Genomic DNA, 15,374 nt, shown 5'->3' on the forward strand with positions numbered 1-15,374 from the left:
GCTAGAACAAAATGAGGGACAAACACGGAATATTCAAGAGCCACTTAGGCAACAGCGAGCTTTGGGCTCCCCTGTGCTGCACACAAGGTAGGGCAGATAATTCACTGTGTAGGATAAAGCAATCAATGGAATAACATCCTGAAGAGGGAAAAAAACTCCTGGGGAGGTTTTGCTGCAGCTCTGCTAAAACAGCATTTGAGGAACATGACCTGCTGCAGCTGGGAGCAACCAGGCCAAGCCCACCAGAGGAGCAGAGGGAGCCCCAGCAGCATGCTCCATTCCCAATAGCTATGCAGTTCCTTGGCCTTCATTTTTAAAGAGGTGGACTGTAATTCTAAGTGTAAGAGACTTCTAAACAAACTTCTGAGGAGCACAGTGATTTAATGGAAAAGGAAAAAACAACACAACCTACAGGAGGTTCTCATAAACAGAACATTATATGGCTTCTCTTTTGCTGCAGTTCAGAAAGGTGAATTGCTCTGCTGCAACATTTGGATTGGGAACAAGCGTCGAACCGTTAAAGGATGTAAGACCCTGGAACACGAATTCCTTTCTGATAACAGATCCTGAAACCACCTCTCCAGCTGGAAGAGCTGGAAAGCTTCATGCCTCATGTTGCAGAGGCACACCCGCCTCTGTGCTGCTGGAGGCTGGCTGCAAGGCAAAGGATCCTCCCATATTTCTTCCAAGATAAAAACAGCATTATGCACAAATCCCAGATGGATTTCTTTTCCCTTTTTATTTAGGAAGGAGAGGCAGGATTATTTGCGCGTTGCCCCCCATCTGGTACAGATTCACAGGCAGTAAGAATGAGTTTTGTTTCCATTACACACGTTGGATCAAAAGCCCAGGGAGAAAAAACTCCATCTCAAGAAGCCGCATCAGTTCCCATTTCTGGCGTTGCCACACACAGCACAAAAGCACCCGAACAAACAAGGATCCAAGGCATACATTGTTTCACAGAATATACATGTTAAAAGGACAAGTAGAAATATTACAAAATCAACGGGATCACTTTTAAAATATTTATATTTGTTGAACCGTTAAAAACAGACACAGAAAGAGGTAGCAAAGCTAACAACTTCCTGCTGCTCCAATTGGTGTTGCCTGCATGCACTGAGAAAGTTACTGCGGAACTGAATCTCTCAAAATCTCTTCTGGATATGATTACAGATAATTTGCAGTTTATTTCTGACAATGCTGTGTGAAGTACTGAGGCAAATCCACAGGCTCACTAGCAGCTGTTTCACGTTGTCTGGCTTAACAAAAAGGCATTGAAAGGAAAAGGTTATCTGTGTTTTACTTTAGCGAGCAAGAGAGAGAGAGTGCAAGCACGCACGCACCAGGGAGACCACACACAGATGTAACAGTAACAGGATGCTTCACTTGCTCTGCCACAGCAAAACTCAAGTATGACAGATCCCTGGGTGGCAGAATTCAGACAGTTTGATATGACCTTGGTCCCATGGATATGAACATCACTCAACACGGCTAAAAGCAAGGCATCAAAGGTGAAGGGAACCGGAATTCCATGTGCTGCGTGCATGCACTCTCTCTCATACCTGCTTTTTCAGGCTTTCTGAGGTCTTATCAAGGTCGATTCAAGATGATCTCCCATCCAATATGTAATAGCGATACATTAAGCCTATGACTAGTGCTCCGAAGATGGGGATTAGCCACGTTGACCAGAAGCTATGGGGACGAAAAAACAAGAACAAAGAACACACACCCAAACACACACAAAAAAAGAAGAAAGTATGAAGTTAATGACACATTCAATACATTCACTACTTGCTACGTCTGTTTTCACCCATCTCCCACCAGCTCACAGACCGACTACTCAGGACAGAGGACAGAACAGCTCCAGCTGTCCCATGCTCAGGGCTCCCCTGCCCCTGTGAGAGGCCCCTGTGACTGCAGGGATGGCTTGGTTGCTTATAAAACAACAGCTGGGTTGCTGAACGTTCCAGCCTGGCACACACACAGAAACCAATTTGAGTTTTTTGTTGTTTTCTTTTCTTAAATAAGCCAGACTGTCAATTTGGGCTATACAAACAGCTGAGTTGACTCAAGGATGGAAATTACTACAGCTACCCCACAATAAATCATCCTTACTCATAAACCTGAGACCACAGGCATAGGCTCATTTTCAGCAGCCTCCTTAAAAAAAAAATCCTAATAGAAAAGACTGAATTTGCATTCTGGTTGCAAGCACTCCTGAATTCTCAACTAAATTGCACTGGTCGCCATAAAGATCCTTCAAAAAAAGGACACTGCTGTGAGAATCCACAAGAGGAGTGCAAGCACACTTGTGCAGTGTCAACACATGGACAGAGAATTGAAGCTAAAACATCCCAGGCTGCCTGCTGTGCTCAGTGTGAGCTGATGTCTCACCACTGGCTGCACCTCCATCTCCAACAAGAGAGGTGCACAGCGAACCCACTGTGATGCAGTTTGGCAGCTTGTCGTGGAGTTCCTGCTTGTTGGAAGGACAGTGCAGTAACATCCCACTGATTGTTTTCCTGCCTGCTAGAGCTAATCTGCAGTTCTACAAATGGAGTCCCATTCTCCCAATTTCTTACTCTTAAGAAGATACCATACCTTGCTTGTCCTGAGGATGTCCTGTTTTGATCCTGAAAGAAGGAAGAGGGAGTTAGCAGGGAAAAAAAAAAAATACCTTAAGTCACACTAACAAGACTGCAAGATTGGACATGAATTGCAAACACAGAGGAAAAATAACCCTCCTCTTCCTTTTCTAAACATTCTCTCTCTCAGAAGTGTAGATGCTTCTGGGGATGTTTGCCCTCCTCCCCACCTCCACATTCTATTAGTCTAAACCTTCCCACCCAGCTCTCAATTTTATACTGGAACTATCAAAAAAAAAAAAAAAAAAAAAAAAAAAAAAAAAAAAAGAGGCCTTGAAACCACTCTGATCGTTTTATGTGACACAGAGATATGATCATCGATACACAGCATGGTTTGGGTTGGAAGGGACCTTTAAGGTCACCTAATTCCAAGTCCCCTGCTATAGGCAGGGACACCTCCCTCACAGCCCCATCCAGCCTGGCCTTGAATGCTTCCAAGACCAAGCATACACAACCTCACTGAGCGACCTGTTCCAGTGTCTCAGCACTCTCACAGTTAATAATTTCTTCCCAATATCTAGTCTAAACCTACTTTCTTCCAGTTTAAAACCATTTCCCCTCATCCTGTCACTACCTGCCCTGATAAAAAGTTCCCCCCAGTTTTCCTATAGGTCCCTTCAGGTACTGGAAAGCCACTATAAGGTCTCCTTGGAGCCTTTTCTTTACTGGGCTGAAGAGCCCCAGCTCTCTCAGCCTGTCCTCATAGGGGAGGTGCTCCAGCCCCCTGATCATCTTCATGACCATCCTCTGGACCTGCTCCAACAGCTCCATGTCTTTCTTGTGCTGGGGGCTCCAGAACTGGACGCAGTGCTCCAGGTGGGGTCTCACGAGAGCTGAGCAGAGGGGTGGAATCACCTCCCTCAACCTGCTGCTCACACTTCTCTTGATGCAACCCAGGATATGGTTGGCCTTCTGGGCTGCAAGTGCACATTGCCAGCAATACAGAAAATCATCTCACCATGATCCCTTTTCCAAACTTCTGTCTGCATCCCTACCTGCTATCTTACTGCTTGGCCACTGACACAGCTGCAAAGTTCTCTTCGTACCTTCCTTCGCATGCAGCCTGTCTCCATACTATTCATACTATTTTCAAAAAAATCTGAAAATTAAGTACTTCTTCCAGTCAGCTGAAAATTACTTTATCAACTCTACAACCTCTCAGTGGCTGTTGCTGTTCTCCTGTATCTAGCAGCCAAAAATCACCTTACTTGTCCACTCTGAACAGTATCACCTCCACTTCTTGAGAATCACAGTGCTTTCTTTTCTGCCACAACACCCCATCAGTGGACGCTAAACGTTAACATTTAACTGTGGGGAGTTACCTCTGACCCGAGTCATAAGAGTATGCAGTCTCTATTTTTTCCCTGGTAAAAAATAAATAGGTGGGATCCACATTACTTCCATCTGTTCAAATTATACTTGGATCCACTTTTAAAGCAGATGTTGCACACTACAGAAAGACCCACTGGACTTTGTTTAGAATAGAAAAATATCTGCAAAAATATTTAACTCATATCCAGCAGCACTGCTCAGATTAATTTCTATGCACATGTTAAGCACATCATTCTGTTAATGAAAGAGTTGAACCAAACAAAGTAACCTTAAGGTGAATGCATAATCATGCAGCCCGCTTTATAACTAAGAGTAGGCTTTGCCTAGCCTGAATCACTCTTCCTATGGCTGGCTGTAATAACCAAGTTCTCCCAAGGGCTTCAGTTGCTGCTCTCTGTTGATATTATTGATTCCTGGTACTCCGCAAGCGGCCCTGCTTCGAACAACACCCAATGGAAGCGTTGTTGAAAACAGAGCTGTGCCTGCTCCAAGCTTTCAAGCCAAGCAAGAAGAGAAGCCAGCTGCAGGACACTTTTACCTTCCAGACGGCATTCTATTTGTTACCATTTCCCTCTCCCTGTCCCTTTTGAAGGCATTTTTGCAACACTGTCTCCCATCCTAATCCAGGAGTACCTAAGTTTTAACCAACACCTATGATTTCTAGGGCAGTTAACAGAGAATTCTTGTTTTGCAGCCAATCCCGTGGTGGCTGTGCCTGCCTCCTGCCTTGAATGTAACACTAACAGCTCAGTCATCAGGACACAGCCAGTTCTGCAAAAATACAGTCTGTGGCTCAAGGTGTAGAAATAGCATTGCTGATGTCAGAGGAGAGAAGGCACAAAAAAAACCACTCCCATTTTCACACTGAAGTGCTTGCTGAGCTTCTGAACAAAAAGAAAGGAATCATTTGCTTAGGAGATTTATTCATTTCTGTAGCTGTAAGCATAAAGCACAAACTCCACAGAGAGGAAAAAGACAAAAAGAGAGCAAAATAAAAGGTGTGCGGTGACTTCTTTGTTCATTTTGTAAGCGTAATATAGTTTCCTCAGCATTAAATAAAATGGAACAGTAAAACACCAGTGCTTACCTTGGAACCTCCCTTTTTACGGTCATCCTGTCATAGAAAAAAAAAATAGAAGGAAAAAAGTGATAAGCAACAACTTCAAGAGAACCTGCAGTCATTACAGTCATGACGAGGGAATTGCTCTGTACACAGTCCACATCATAGCAGCAATTGCCTGGACTCCAGTTGTCAAAGCAGACGTACCAACAGCGCCCAAAGGCACCGTCTTTGTAGCAGGCAGGAAGCTGGTGTTTGTGTCATGCCTGTCATCTCTCATCCTCCTGAATCCTAAACTACAGTCAGATAGTACTATCAGCTAAGGAGCTACTGATACGGTTAGCTCCTTTAAGTGCCACCAATTTAACTGAAGGGAGAAACCTGCTCTGAACAGTGGGAAAAGAAAACTAATTTGGTTTTATTTTCAGCAGCAATCCCCCTTCCTCAGCAGAAATCCTGGGTGACGCTGTATGAAAACTTAACTACTTATTGTGCAAGACTCATCTTGGTGTACATTCACTGGGTTACGTAAAGGAAAGGCACACTTCTACAGCATCCTACCGTGTGTTTGAAAGAGGGCTGGTCCTTACCGGGTGGATCTCCCCTATGTAGTACTGCTTGAGCATCTCCCTGGCATCTGTGGAATGACCGACATCTTCAAAGCTCTCCGTGGCATCTCTTCCAGCTTGTTCAAGCAAAACTTCTTCTCCACCTGGATGCTGGAAGAGAAGACTTAAGGTGAGCAAAAGCATGAGTGCAAAAGAGGTGTCCAGAGTCTCAGCAGCCTTTCTGGCCCTTTTCATTCCTTATGAATGAAACCAACATCAGCAGTATCTACCAAAGATTCAGTCATCCAGCCTCTCCTTCAGGAAGTCACCAAGAACAATGCATGCTGCACAGCTGGGAAATACCTTGCATAAAATAAAAATCTTTTCGAAGAGGCAAATCTCCAATGTACACAGAGAAACACAGCTTATCCCCCTGCAGCAAAACCAACCCTTCTGCAATTCTGCAACTGATTTAGGCAAGAAAATAATACAGAAGAAAGCATATCCTCATGTACCTTTTCATTGCCCTCACTGCACAAACCAGACTCCCTTGCAGAGGAGCCTCTGCTGCATTATTTTTTCTGAAGAACTTTCCAGAGACAACTCAAGTCCCAGTGAAGCACAGGACAACGCTGCATCCACAGGCACCAGTGGAGGAAATGATGTTCTACTTCTTCAGACCTGACAAAAAACCAACAGCCTCTGCGTGTGGCTGTACAGTGAAAAGTGGAGAAGAACAAAGGGAAAGAGCAGTGACATAAGAAGCTGCAGCTCTAGCATAGCTGCACCAGTACTGATCCAGCATACAGCTACTCAGCACCGGGTGGAGAAAGAAAAGTATTGCTTAAGAAAATCTACCATTTGACATCACATGCTGATTTCAGAAATTCAGGAGCTGCAACGCCAGAAGCACCACATGCACAGGACACCTCCAGCAGCACTGGCATTGCTGGTGGTGGCAGACGGTTACAGCGAGACCAGCAGCACAGACTGAAAAATCCCTAGTGCAGTGCTATTTGCCTTGATGGGTTGGGCTCTCAACACTGTCAGTACCAGAATTCCAGGAACAGATTGGCAATAGAAAGCAGTAACTACAAGGCCAGCAGTGTACAATCTATTTACAGTGTGTATATGGGAAGAAATACTTCTGTTTAAACTACCAGCTAATCCAGTTAAACCAATAAAGTGATCAGACTGCTGAGTCCACACACAAGGACTAACCCAGTTTCGTTTCGCAGAGCGCTGGGCAACAGGCACCAAATGGCTGCATGAGAAGATGAGACTGGCTCAGCGCTCAGAAATTCCTCTAACAACTAGAAGCCTGGAACTGAACAATTTAGAGTAAATTTCACATCAAAGGACTCAAAGGTTTTCCTCTGTAATACCCTTTTCCTTCCCACAGACACAGAACAGTTGTTATTGCCCTTCTTTCTTCAGCTTGTTTGGTTTTTCTCCCAAAAGCCTAAATATTCTCACTTGGCTATCCCACCTCATACCAAACATACTCCGTGTGGACACAAAAACAGTACAGTTGTTTACTCCAGGGAGCTGCTGCAGCCAACTCTCCAATCCCCATATCAGAGCTCTTTATTCTGAATAAATCCCTTTATTGGGCAGGTACGTAACACAATCAACACAGAGCTCCCTCAGCAGCCATGAAGGGCAAAGTCTGCAGGCCTGGGAGGCAGCTGGGCAGCAATCAGGTATCAGCTCTCCTCAGCTGTAAAACCAAGGAAGGCTCCGCTCTGCTGCTCCCCTTTGAGCCCAGCCACATCCCACTGCCATGCTCCTGCACCGAGGCTCACCTGATCTCAAAGGCACCCAGGTCAGGGGCTGCCATAGCAGAAAACCAGCCCACCAAAAAAAGGAAAGGAAATGACTGTCTGCCGGCCATTGTGAATGAACTCTCCACAGACCTGGGTGCATGAGAGTCACCAGGAGCAGGGGCTGCAGCAGGACCACTTCAGGTCACCACAGCACTCCTTAGCTCACCCTGCCAGACATGGTTGTAGTGTGGGATGCTGCATCTCGTTCTGCACCATGTGTGCGGCTGTCCAGTTTACACAACACTCTTGTAAAGATCCATTTGCAAAGGAATGAGGGGATGAAGGGCCAACCGTTAAGATCTCTACAAGAACCCTTTGAGGATATCTTGATAGAAACCTCATTTCAGAACTGAGATGAGTTTTTTTTAAATATTACCCTCCTTTCCTAGTCATCCATCCCAGATGAGCAGACAAAACCCCGCAGTAAGACAGGACATGGAGTGGCTGCCTGCTTTCGGTGGGAACCAGTGCAAAAGAGAAGAATGGCAAAGCTTACTCCTCTTCACATGTTTGGTTCTGAAGCCTCCCTATGCACTTGCTAAGACTCCAATAATTACTTGCTCATGCACATCTGTCCATCATTATCACCAAGCCAAAGAAAAAAAATCAAGAATTTTTGGCATATCTTATTTCTGACAGAACTCTCCAGTCTAGACACCCACAACTGCAGCCAGACAGCTCTTACCTTGTCATACCCAAGCACATATAAAACCAGACTATTTATACAAGTCATCTGCTCTGCCACAAAACTTCCCAAAGCTGCAGCTCCTGCAGAAAAACACAGACACTTTGAGAAGCGTGGCAAACTGAAAACAAAATGTACTTTCAGAAGAAACAATGACAAAAATAAAGCTTTCCTCCTTGTGAAAATGAGCAGACAAAAGCCAACGAGAATAAGAGATGGGCCCAAGTGCCAGCCCTCCAAATTCTTCCATAGCAACAATAATGTAACCAGGACCTCCCTCTCTCTGGAGTCTCTCACATACATAATGCACTAAGTACCTGATGACAGCAGCAGAAACAGTCTTGAGGCACTGGATTTGGCAGGACATACCCAGTGCCACCGAGCAGAGAAAACAGCTTTAAGAGGAAGCCCTGCAGCCTGGGAGCAAAAGCAGCAGCCCCTGCGAGCACAAGGCATCATAGCCCCACAGCACGGGGCGAGGTGGCTGCTGTGTCGCAGTCAGGAGGATAAGGTGGAATAAAACCCAGGATTTGCAGAGTATGCATAATGCTTGGAGCTACAGCAGATCTCAAACGAATCATTTCCACGTGACCTTTGAATCAAGTTCTCCGAATCCAAGGCCGGTTCCCACAAGGCAGAGAATAGCAGCAGGACACTGAGTAACCCCATATGCAACCCAAACTGAAATACACACTGATGCTCTAAGGCAGCAGGTAAAATAAGACCCTCCCTCTAATTAGTATTTAGGAGCAGCTCATGTATTTCTCATATTCTGTGTTCAGCCACAAGGTTTTATTGGTGAAAGCCAAGGAGCTGCTCTCTCTGCAAAGCCTTTAGAAGGGACGTGTAGCACAGCAGTCAGAACTGCCTGCATTGCTGACAGCACATGGCAAAGGCTTCAAAGAGTGCAACACAAAGTTGATGCAGAAGGTGAGAACCTGGAGCTGTCTCTCCACAAATGCCAAGTGCCTGTCCACGTGTGGCAGCCACCCTTACAGCCCCGGGGCAAACCACCAGTGAGTTCAGAAGCAACACCAAACAGTGGTCAATTAGGTTGCTGAATCAGATGAGACAAAATCATCACACTGGAGAGAGATGCAAAAGCTTTAATTTCCAGCCACCATTATTAGAGAAATATGCCATGAAAGGAAAGAATATTTCTGTGCCATAGCAATGTGTCAGTACCGTGCAGGCCAAAAAACACCTACACAAATGGTGCTCGTCAGCCACACGCCCTTCACAACTTGTTCTAAGACAAGAAGCAGGTTGGTTTCCCTAAGTCTGTCTCCATAGCACTAGAACAAGTCAGCATAAGGAAAAACAGATCCCTGACATTCCTCCTTCTCCCTCACAGTTTTGGTTTCAAACACATCTGAGTGTGCAGGAATTATGTGCAGAAAAACAAAGATATTCAGTATTGTTCTCCTACTGCTAGCACACAGATTTGGAGCTGGCTAGTTAACAGCTGACCTGCTGCACCTCGGCTGCAGAAATCATGAAGCAATATTCAACAGCCTTCTAAGGAGGCTTCTTAGAGATAACAAATTGCTCCGAGGCAACGCTCCAGCAGAATTCAGCAATCTTGTTCAAATAATCTATGGCCAAAGGCCAGAAAAGGCAACAATTAGACACTGCTTCAGTGACTACACAAGATCAAGGGAAAATATTACCCACTGAAACTCTGATAGCTGCAGTTACAACAGCTTGGAGCTTTAAAGCAGAACAGTTTATCAGACAACTGTAACCTTTAAACAAGACAAACATTCCTGGTTCTGATCAGTTACACATTGTTCTCCTGTCACTGGACTGATTACAGTGGGATAACAGATACAAAGTGTATTTTTACCAATAAATTAGGCTGTGATTTATGTTTACAAGCTTTAGATAGCAGAGAGCATTTGCTAGCCATGCTACTACACTTACAAGAGTAGCCTTACTCTTCTTCCTTCCCTAATCAAGTAAAGTTTTATGTCAGAAAAACACAAATGAGAGAAAGGGCTTGGGAAGGGCAACACAAAAATTTCTTCTGTAGGAAACATGTAGGGCACTCCACCCAAATTGCTGGGGTAGAAGAAAGGAATTTTCTGGGCTCATTTACACATACTGAAGGTGCTCCAGAGAGCAGAATCCAGATGCCATCTCAGCAGAAAGAGCCAAGATGAAGACTGTGACCACTGCACAGCACCCATGCTGTAAAAGCGTCATACACACACACAGGTCTGCAGGTAAATACCTTGGAAATTGTGATTCTGAAAAAAATTCTTCCAAGATTTATTTTTTTCCTATCTCTTAATTCTGAAAGCAATAAGCAACAACCGTAACCGTACACTGAGTCACACGTAAGACAGGGCACTTCCTGCAAGTACATCCCCAGCTTCCAGCTGGTTTTGGCTCTTCCTAAGCCCCAGGTGCTTTGTTATTTAGAAACAAACAGTGAATTGCTTCTCCACATTTTTGTCCCGTCTTCCCCCGAAGCTGCCTAAGCTTCTTGCATCCTTAATGTTCTTTGGCAAGAATGGTCTGCTCCCTGCTGCGTGAAGAAACGTTGTTAGTTTTGAAACAGGCTCCAGCCAGCTTCCGCGATGCTCCCTGCTCCTTGTACTAAGCGTTTAGAGGCAGGCAAACATGAATGCTTTCAGAAACCCACGTAATAACAAATGTTCAAAATCTGCCCTGCCACCCTGTCCACTTCATTTGGTTAGCAGAGCTGCTGAGCCCAGTGTTGTGCTCTGCTCTCAGGAACACGACAGGTGCCAGATGACAGGTTGGCCTAATACCAGGGAATACAAACATGATGGGGGGCCACGCGTAAAGGAGGCAGTCGCTGCCCAAACTGCTCACAGACCTTCATTCTGCTCATAGCTCCACTGTTCAGTGGCTTCCTGAGCTAGAGCCACACTTAGTAGGACTGTCTTCCCTTCCCACCCTGACAGCATGTATACTTTTGTGCATACACCCAGCTAGGTGTACAACCCGTCCTGCATCTCAGATAGATCTGTGGGCTCTCCTGTACAACAAGCGGCTGAGTGTCAGCTGATGATGTGCTGTGCCTCTGCCATGCCCAGCACCCTGCAGCCACACTTCCACAACTCACCATCCCACTATCCTACATCTTTTCTTCCAGCCTTCCTATGGACTGGGTGCCTGGAGCCCCCACACATATTAAATGCCCAAGAACAACAGTTGTTCATCAGGCTGCTTCTCAGATCCTCACCTGACAAAGACACCTGAAAACACTGCTTGAGTATTGACTGCATGCAGAGCTGAGTAAAGGAGCTAGAAGCCAGGACTCATTTACAGCCCTGAAAGGAAAAACAGTAATTCCTGGTTTAAAAGCTGCAAGCAGTGAAAATCTAACTATAGCAAAGGCCATCTCAAGCCACCATGGTAAGAGACACTGAAATTCCTCATATGAGGAATCATATGAGGAACACTGACACATCTTCAAAGCTCTCTTAAAGTAAGTGTCAGGAGGAAGACTCAAAGCACAAACGAGATTCAAATTGAAGCATTATGATGCTGGATCCTAAGAACAAAATAAATCACATGCAACTTCATATCCTGTCTATAAACACTGGAAAGCTACACAGAAAGCCACTGCTTCCAGCTGCCACATTACCAGCCTCCTCCTATCTGAAAAACCTCTTACACCTCAGCAAAGGAGTTTGTCGCTACATGTGATGTGATGAGTACATAGCGGACATGCTGTAATCATACACGCCTGGGGGAAAACAGAAGTTTAATTTACACAAGCAAAACCAGCAAGCAGGAACTTGAAGATTTGTAACAAAGTGCTCTCCTCCAGCCAGCTCAAACCAGCTCTCATTGTTACCCTACGGACACTACAGGGCTTGGCATTACTTTCAGCTGAAACAAAAACCCTTCAGAAACGTTGATAGCATTTCATCGTGCTCTGATTTTAGCTCCAAACAGCAAGGACATAGCTTTCAACTTGCTTAGAAGCAATAGTTGAAGGCATCGAGTCCTGGGCAATTTTTGTCCCTGCAACCAGGGGAACTGGAGATGTCACAACGCACTGTGGCCCTTCCGAGCCGCTTTCTCACGGCCGAGGAAGCGCACGCCGGCCCGGTGCCGCACCGCCAGGCTCCGACCGCAGGCCGCGGCGCGTCCGTTACAGCGCGGGGCTCCCGGCGGGCCCGGCCTTCCTCTCCTTCCTCCTTCTCCTCACCTTCACCGGGCCGGTCTGAAGACACGGAGGGGCCCGGCGCACCCCGCACCTCCAACCCGACCCCCCGGCCCGGCCCTTCCCCTGGCCCGGCCCGCCGGACCCCGCCCCGCCTCACCTCCTCCAGGAAGCGGGTGACATCGTAGACGCGCCCGTGGATGACCAGCCAGGCCTCGCGGTTGGAGTTCCGCTTCCCCACCTCCTCCAACGTGAACACGGGCCCGGCCGCCTCCTCCGCGCAGTCCCTGGCCTCCGTCCGCTTCCCAGTCTCCATGCTGGCCACCGGCAGCTTCGCGGAAAGCGCGGTTGGGCCCGCGGCGGCCACCGTAGCGACGTCGGGAGGAGCCGCCCCCCTCCTGCTCCGACGCTAACGGCCCGCTGCGGCGCTGCGCCGAGCGCACCGGCCAATGAGGAGCGATCGGCCCCGGCGGTGGAGCGACTCCCGGCACCGGTCGCAACCAATGGGCGAGCGCCGCGCCGGGCGAGGGCCAATGGTGAACGGCCAGAGCGGGAAGGCGCAGAGGCTCACCTCGCGCAGCCTGACCCCGTCGCCCAGCTCTGAGGCACAGCGCCGCGGGGCGCTTTGGGTTCCAGAGCCTGGCAGAACGGCTGCTCCTTTTGTCAATAAAGCAAGCCTTAATCTCGTGCATCTTAACAACGAGCCAGTGCTGTAACATTCCCGGAGCGCTGCCTTGTTACCCATTCCTAAAGGTCCGCTCCCTCCCAGGCAGGGTTAGGGACAGACGGGCAGTTTGTGAAGTCACTGCTTTTCACGTGTGAACTCACAGCTGTGCTTTGTTTGTTCTAATGCAACTGCTGAGGCAGCAGAAATGCCCTGTGTGGAAAGAAGTGCTGATACCATCGCTGACACTGGCTAAAGGTTAAAGGTCTATGCAGTGCTCTGCACACCTGCAGCTGGGGTTCCACTCCGATGAGCTACCACAGGGCACCGCGTGCCTCCGTCACACGGGAGGGCACAGCATTGCTCAGAGCGTGAAGTCTCACTATTCTTGAAATCCTTAGCCTCTCTCTAGCTCTGTCAGAGTCTGAAGGGCACAGATCTCACAGCATCCTCTCCATCTACTTTCAGATTAACACAGATTCTTTACCCATAACTGACAAGTCAGATATATTCTCTATTTCAGCAAGTTATACATTTCTTCAACCAGGTTTTGTATGCATTGACATCTTTACCTGTTATGAAACTTCTTCACAATTACTTAATCAATAGCCATGCTCCAAAGTAGCTTATACCTTGAGTTTATTTTTCCTCTTTCAATCCTTTTTAGTGTAGCTCTTTTCAGTCCTTAAGGATGCATTTCTGGTTTTGCCTGTAATCCAAGCATCCTCTCTGGCACAGGGAGGATATCAACATGACACGCAGCCTTTCAGTTTCCTTTCTAAGGAACATTTCTAAGGGAGTAGGTCTCCTTGCCCTCATCAGGTTATGTCCTATAAACTCATGTTAGGGTTTTACCTTGCATCATTGTTGCCACAACATCCTTCTGCCTAGCCTTGGCAAGTGCATCCCTGCCCCATTTCACATGGAAGGCTGTTGTAAAGGTTGTTCTACCCTCGCTTCAGCCAGGCTACCTATCTCTGCATTTATCTGCTGGACCCATCCAGAGTGCAATACCATAACATGATAACATGATGGAAAGAATAGCAATAATAGCAGAGTGGCACAATCCCACACCACAGAAAACAAGAACAAGCCTAAATACAACAACTAGGGGGACAGAAACAAAGAAAGGAAAACCGCTTACCTTTAGAAGGCCTCTAGTAAGCAGAAGATTTCCAGCAAGAAAGCCTCACCTCCTCCTGCCAACCCTTAAATGAGATCTGGAAAGGGATGGATCCTGCCTCTACTCCTTCCTATCACTCAGGTGCGTTGCCTGCACCTGAGCTCTGCTGGGTTGGCCCTGCCTGCCCACCAGATGTTCAATCACTGTTTCAGGCCAGGACTCAGCATTTCCACTACGTGTAGGTTGCATCAAAAACAATGTCCCTTTCCCTAGATCTGTTCAGCACATTGCTGTCTGTCTTAATTTTATTAGGAAGCATTTGCCTTTTGTCTCTAGTTGGTTTACAGCATCATTTTCTGCAATGTGATACATTTTCGAATAAGTGCCTTTGTACTTTTGTCTTTGCAGCTTGTGTGCTTGGAGGGTTTCTCCATATATTCTTCAAGACAGCCTCATTACGCTCCTCAGCATTTCCTGTTTCTATTCTGACAACAGTTTTGTTACTATTTTTCTGTACCTGTCCACTATCTTTCCATGACTACACAGCAGAGTATCTTTTCTGCATTTGTATACAGTACAGTGGGATCCTGGTCCAGGGCAAGGCTTTCAGGGCACATTAGCAATACAAATTCTGATTGTGGTGTGTATTTATTTGAAGAGCGACAGGATTCAATTACTGCTCCCCATGATCATTATCCAACAGAAGTCAGAAATCTACTGCGTGTCTGTTCAGGGCGCAGGCCCTTGGGGGCAGATGCTGTCTTCTGCTTGGTGCAACACCAAGCACACAGTGGGTGCACAAATGCACAGGAGAGAAAGAACTGTGCGGTGACCAGAATGCCCCCAGTAATTTTCCTATTTTGTTTTCCACTATAAATCGAACAGAAGGACAGACACGAGACCTCAGCAACGTGTAGATCTCGTTCCCTGGAATGTTTTCTTTCATCTGTAATCGCTTCATCAAAATCCATAAATCAGCTAGTTAAGACTAAAAAGCACAAGCATGACTGTAATTTGTGTCTTCCTGCCCAGTGTTTCTTTTGGCACACAAAACACCAAACCTTTTCCTGAAAGGGAATTTATGGTGACACTGGGAAAGGATTCGGTGAAAGTGGACAGAAAGGTCCACAGCATTCCTGATCTCACTTCCATAATCCCTGCTTCCTCTTCATTCGTCACAGAAGATTGAGAGAGCATAACAATGGTTTGTAGTGCTGTGGCTACTCTGGAAATCACAAATATAGAATTATTTTCCAGTGCTGGATGCTGCTAGCTCATAGTTGGCACAGGCAGGCCAGGAGACCTCATGAGAGAAAAGACTTACTTGAGATGCCAGCACTGCAGCCC

At 46.6% G+C, this 15,374-nt stretch overlaps 1 protein-coding gene across 2 annotated transcripts; it reads right to left on the reverse strand.

Annotated features, from left to right (window-relative positions):
• Positions 1-720: 720 nt before the first annotated feature.
• LOC125699363 (cytochrome b5) lies at positions 721-12,654 on the reverse strand. 2 transcript variants are annotated; one of them, XM_048958845.1, is made up of 6 exons: positions 8,414-8,593; positions 8,097-8,179; positions 5,628-5,756; positions 5,065-5,091; positions 2,602-2,633; positions 721-1,692 (listed from the first exon to the last, which is right to left on the reverse strand). In XM_048958845.1, the coding sequence occupies exons 1-6, from the start codon at positions 8,553-8,555 to the stop codon at positions 1,602-1,604; spliced, it is 504 nt and encodes a 167-aa protein (XP_048814802.1). In that variant the 5' UTR covers positions 8,556-8,593; the 3' UTR covers positions 721-1,601. The 2 variants fall into 2 exon arrangements, with proteins under 2 accessions (XP_048814802.1, XP_048814803.1); XM_048958846.1 differs by lacking the exons at positions 8,097-8,179; positions 8,414-8,593 and adding an exon at positions 12,401-12,654.
• Positions 12,655-15,374: the final 2,720 nt, after the last annotated feature.

The sequence above is a fragment of the Lagopus muta genome, chromosome 12 (assembly GCF_023343835.1).
Source record: "Lagopus muta isolate bLagMut1 chromosome 12, bLagMut1 primary, whole genome shotgun sequence".
Classification (NCBI taxonomy): domain Eukaryota; kingdom Metazoa; phylum Chordata; class Aves; order Galliformes; family Phasianidae; genus Lagopus; species Lagopus muta.

Bases quoted from the DNA above. Each gene is read 5' to 3' on its own strand.
- LOC125699363 (XM_048958845.1), bottom strand. From the start codon at position 8,555: ATGATGCCTTGTGCTCGCAGGGGCTGCTGCTTTTGCTCCCAGGCTGCA. The intron at 8,180-8,413 runs GTACTTAGTGCA...GTTTTTCTGCAG, and splicing joins GTTTCTGCTGCTGTCATCAG to GAGCTGCAGCTTTGGGAAGT. The intron at 5,092-5,627 runs GTAAGGACCAGC...TTTCTATGACAG, and splicing joins ACATAGGGGAGATCCACCCG to GATGACCGTAAAAAGGGAGG.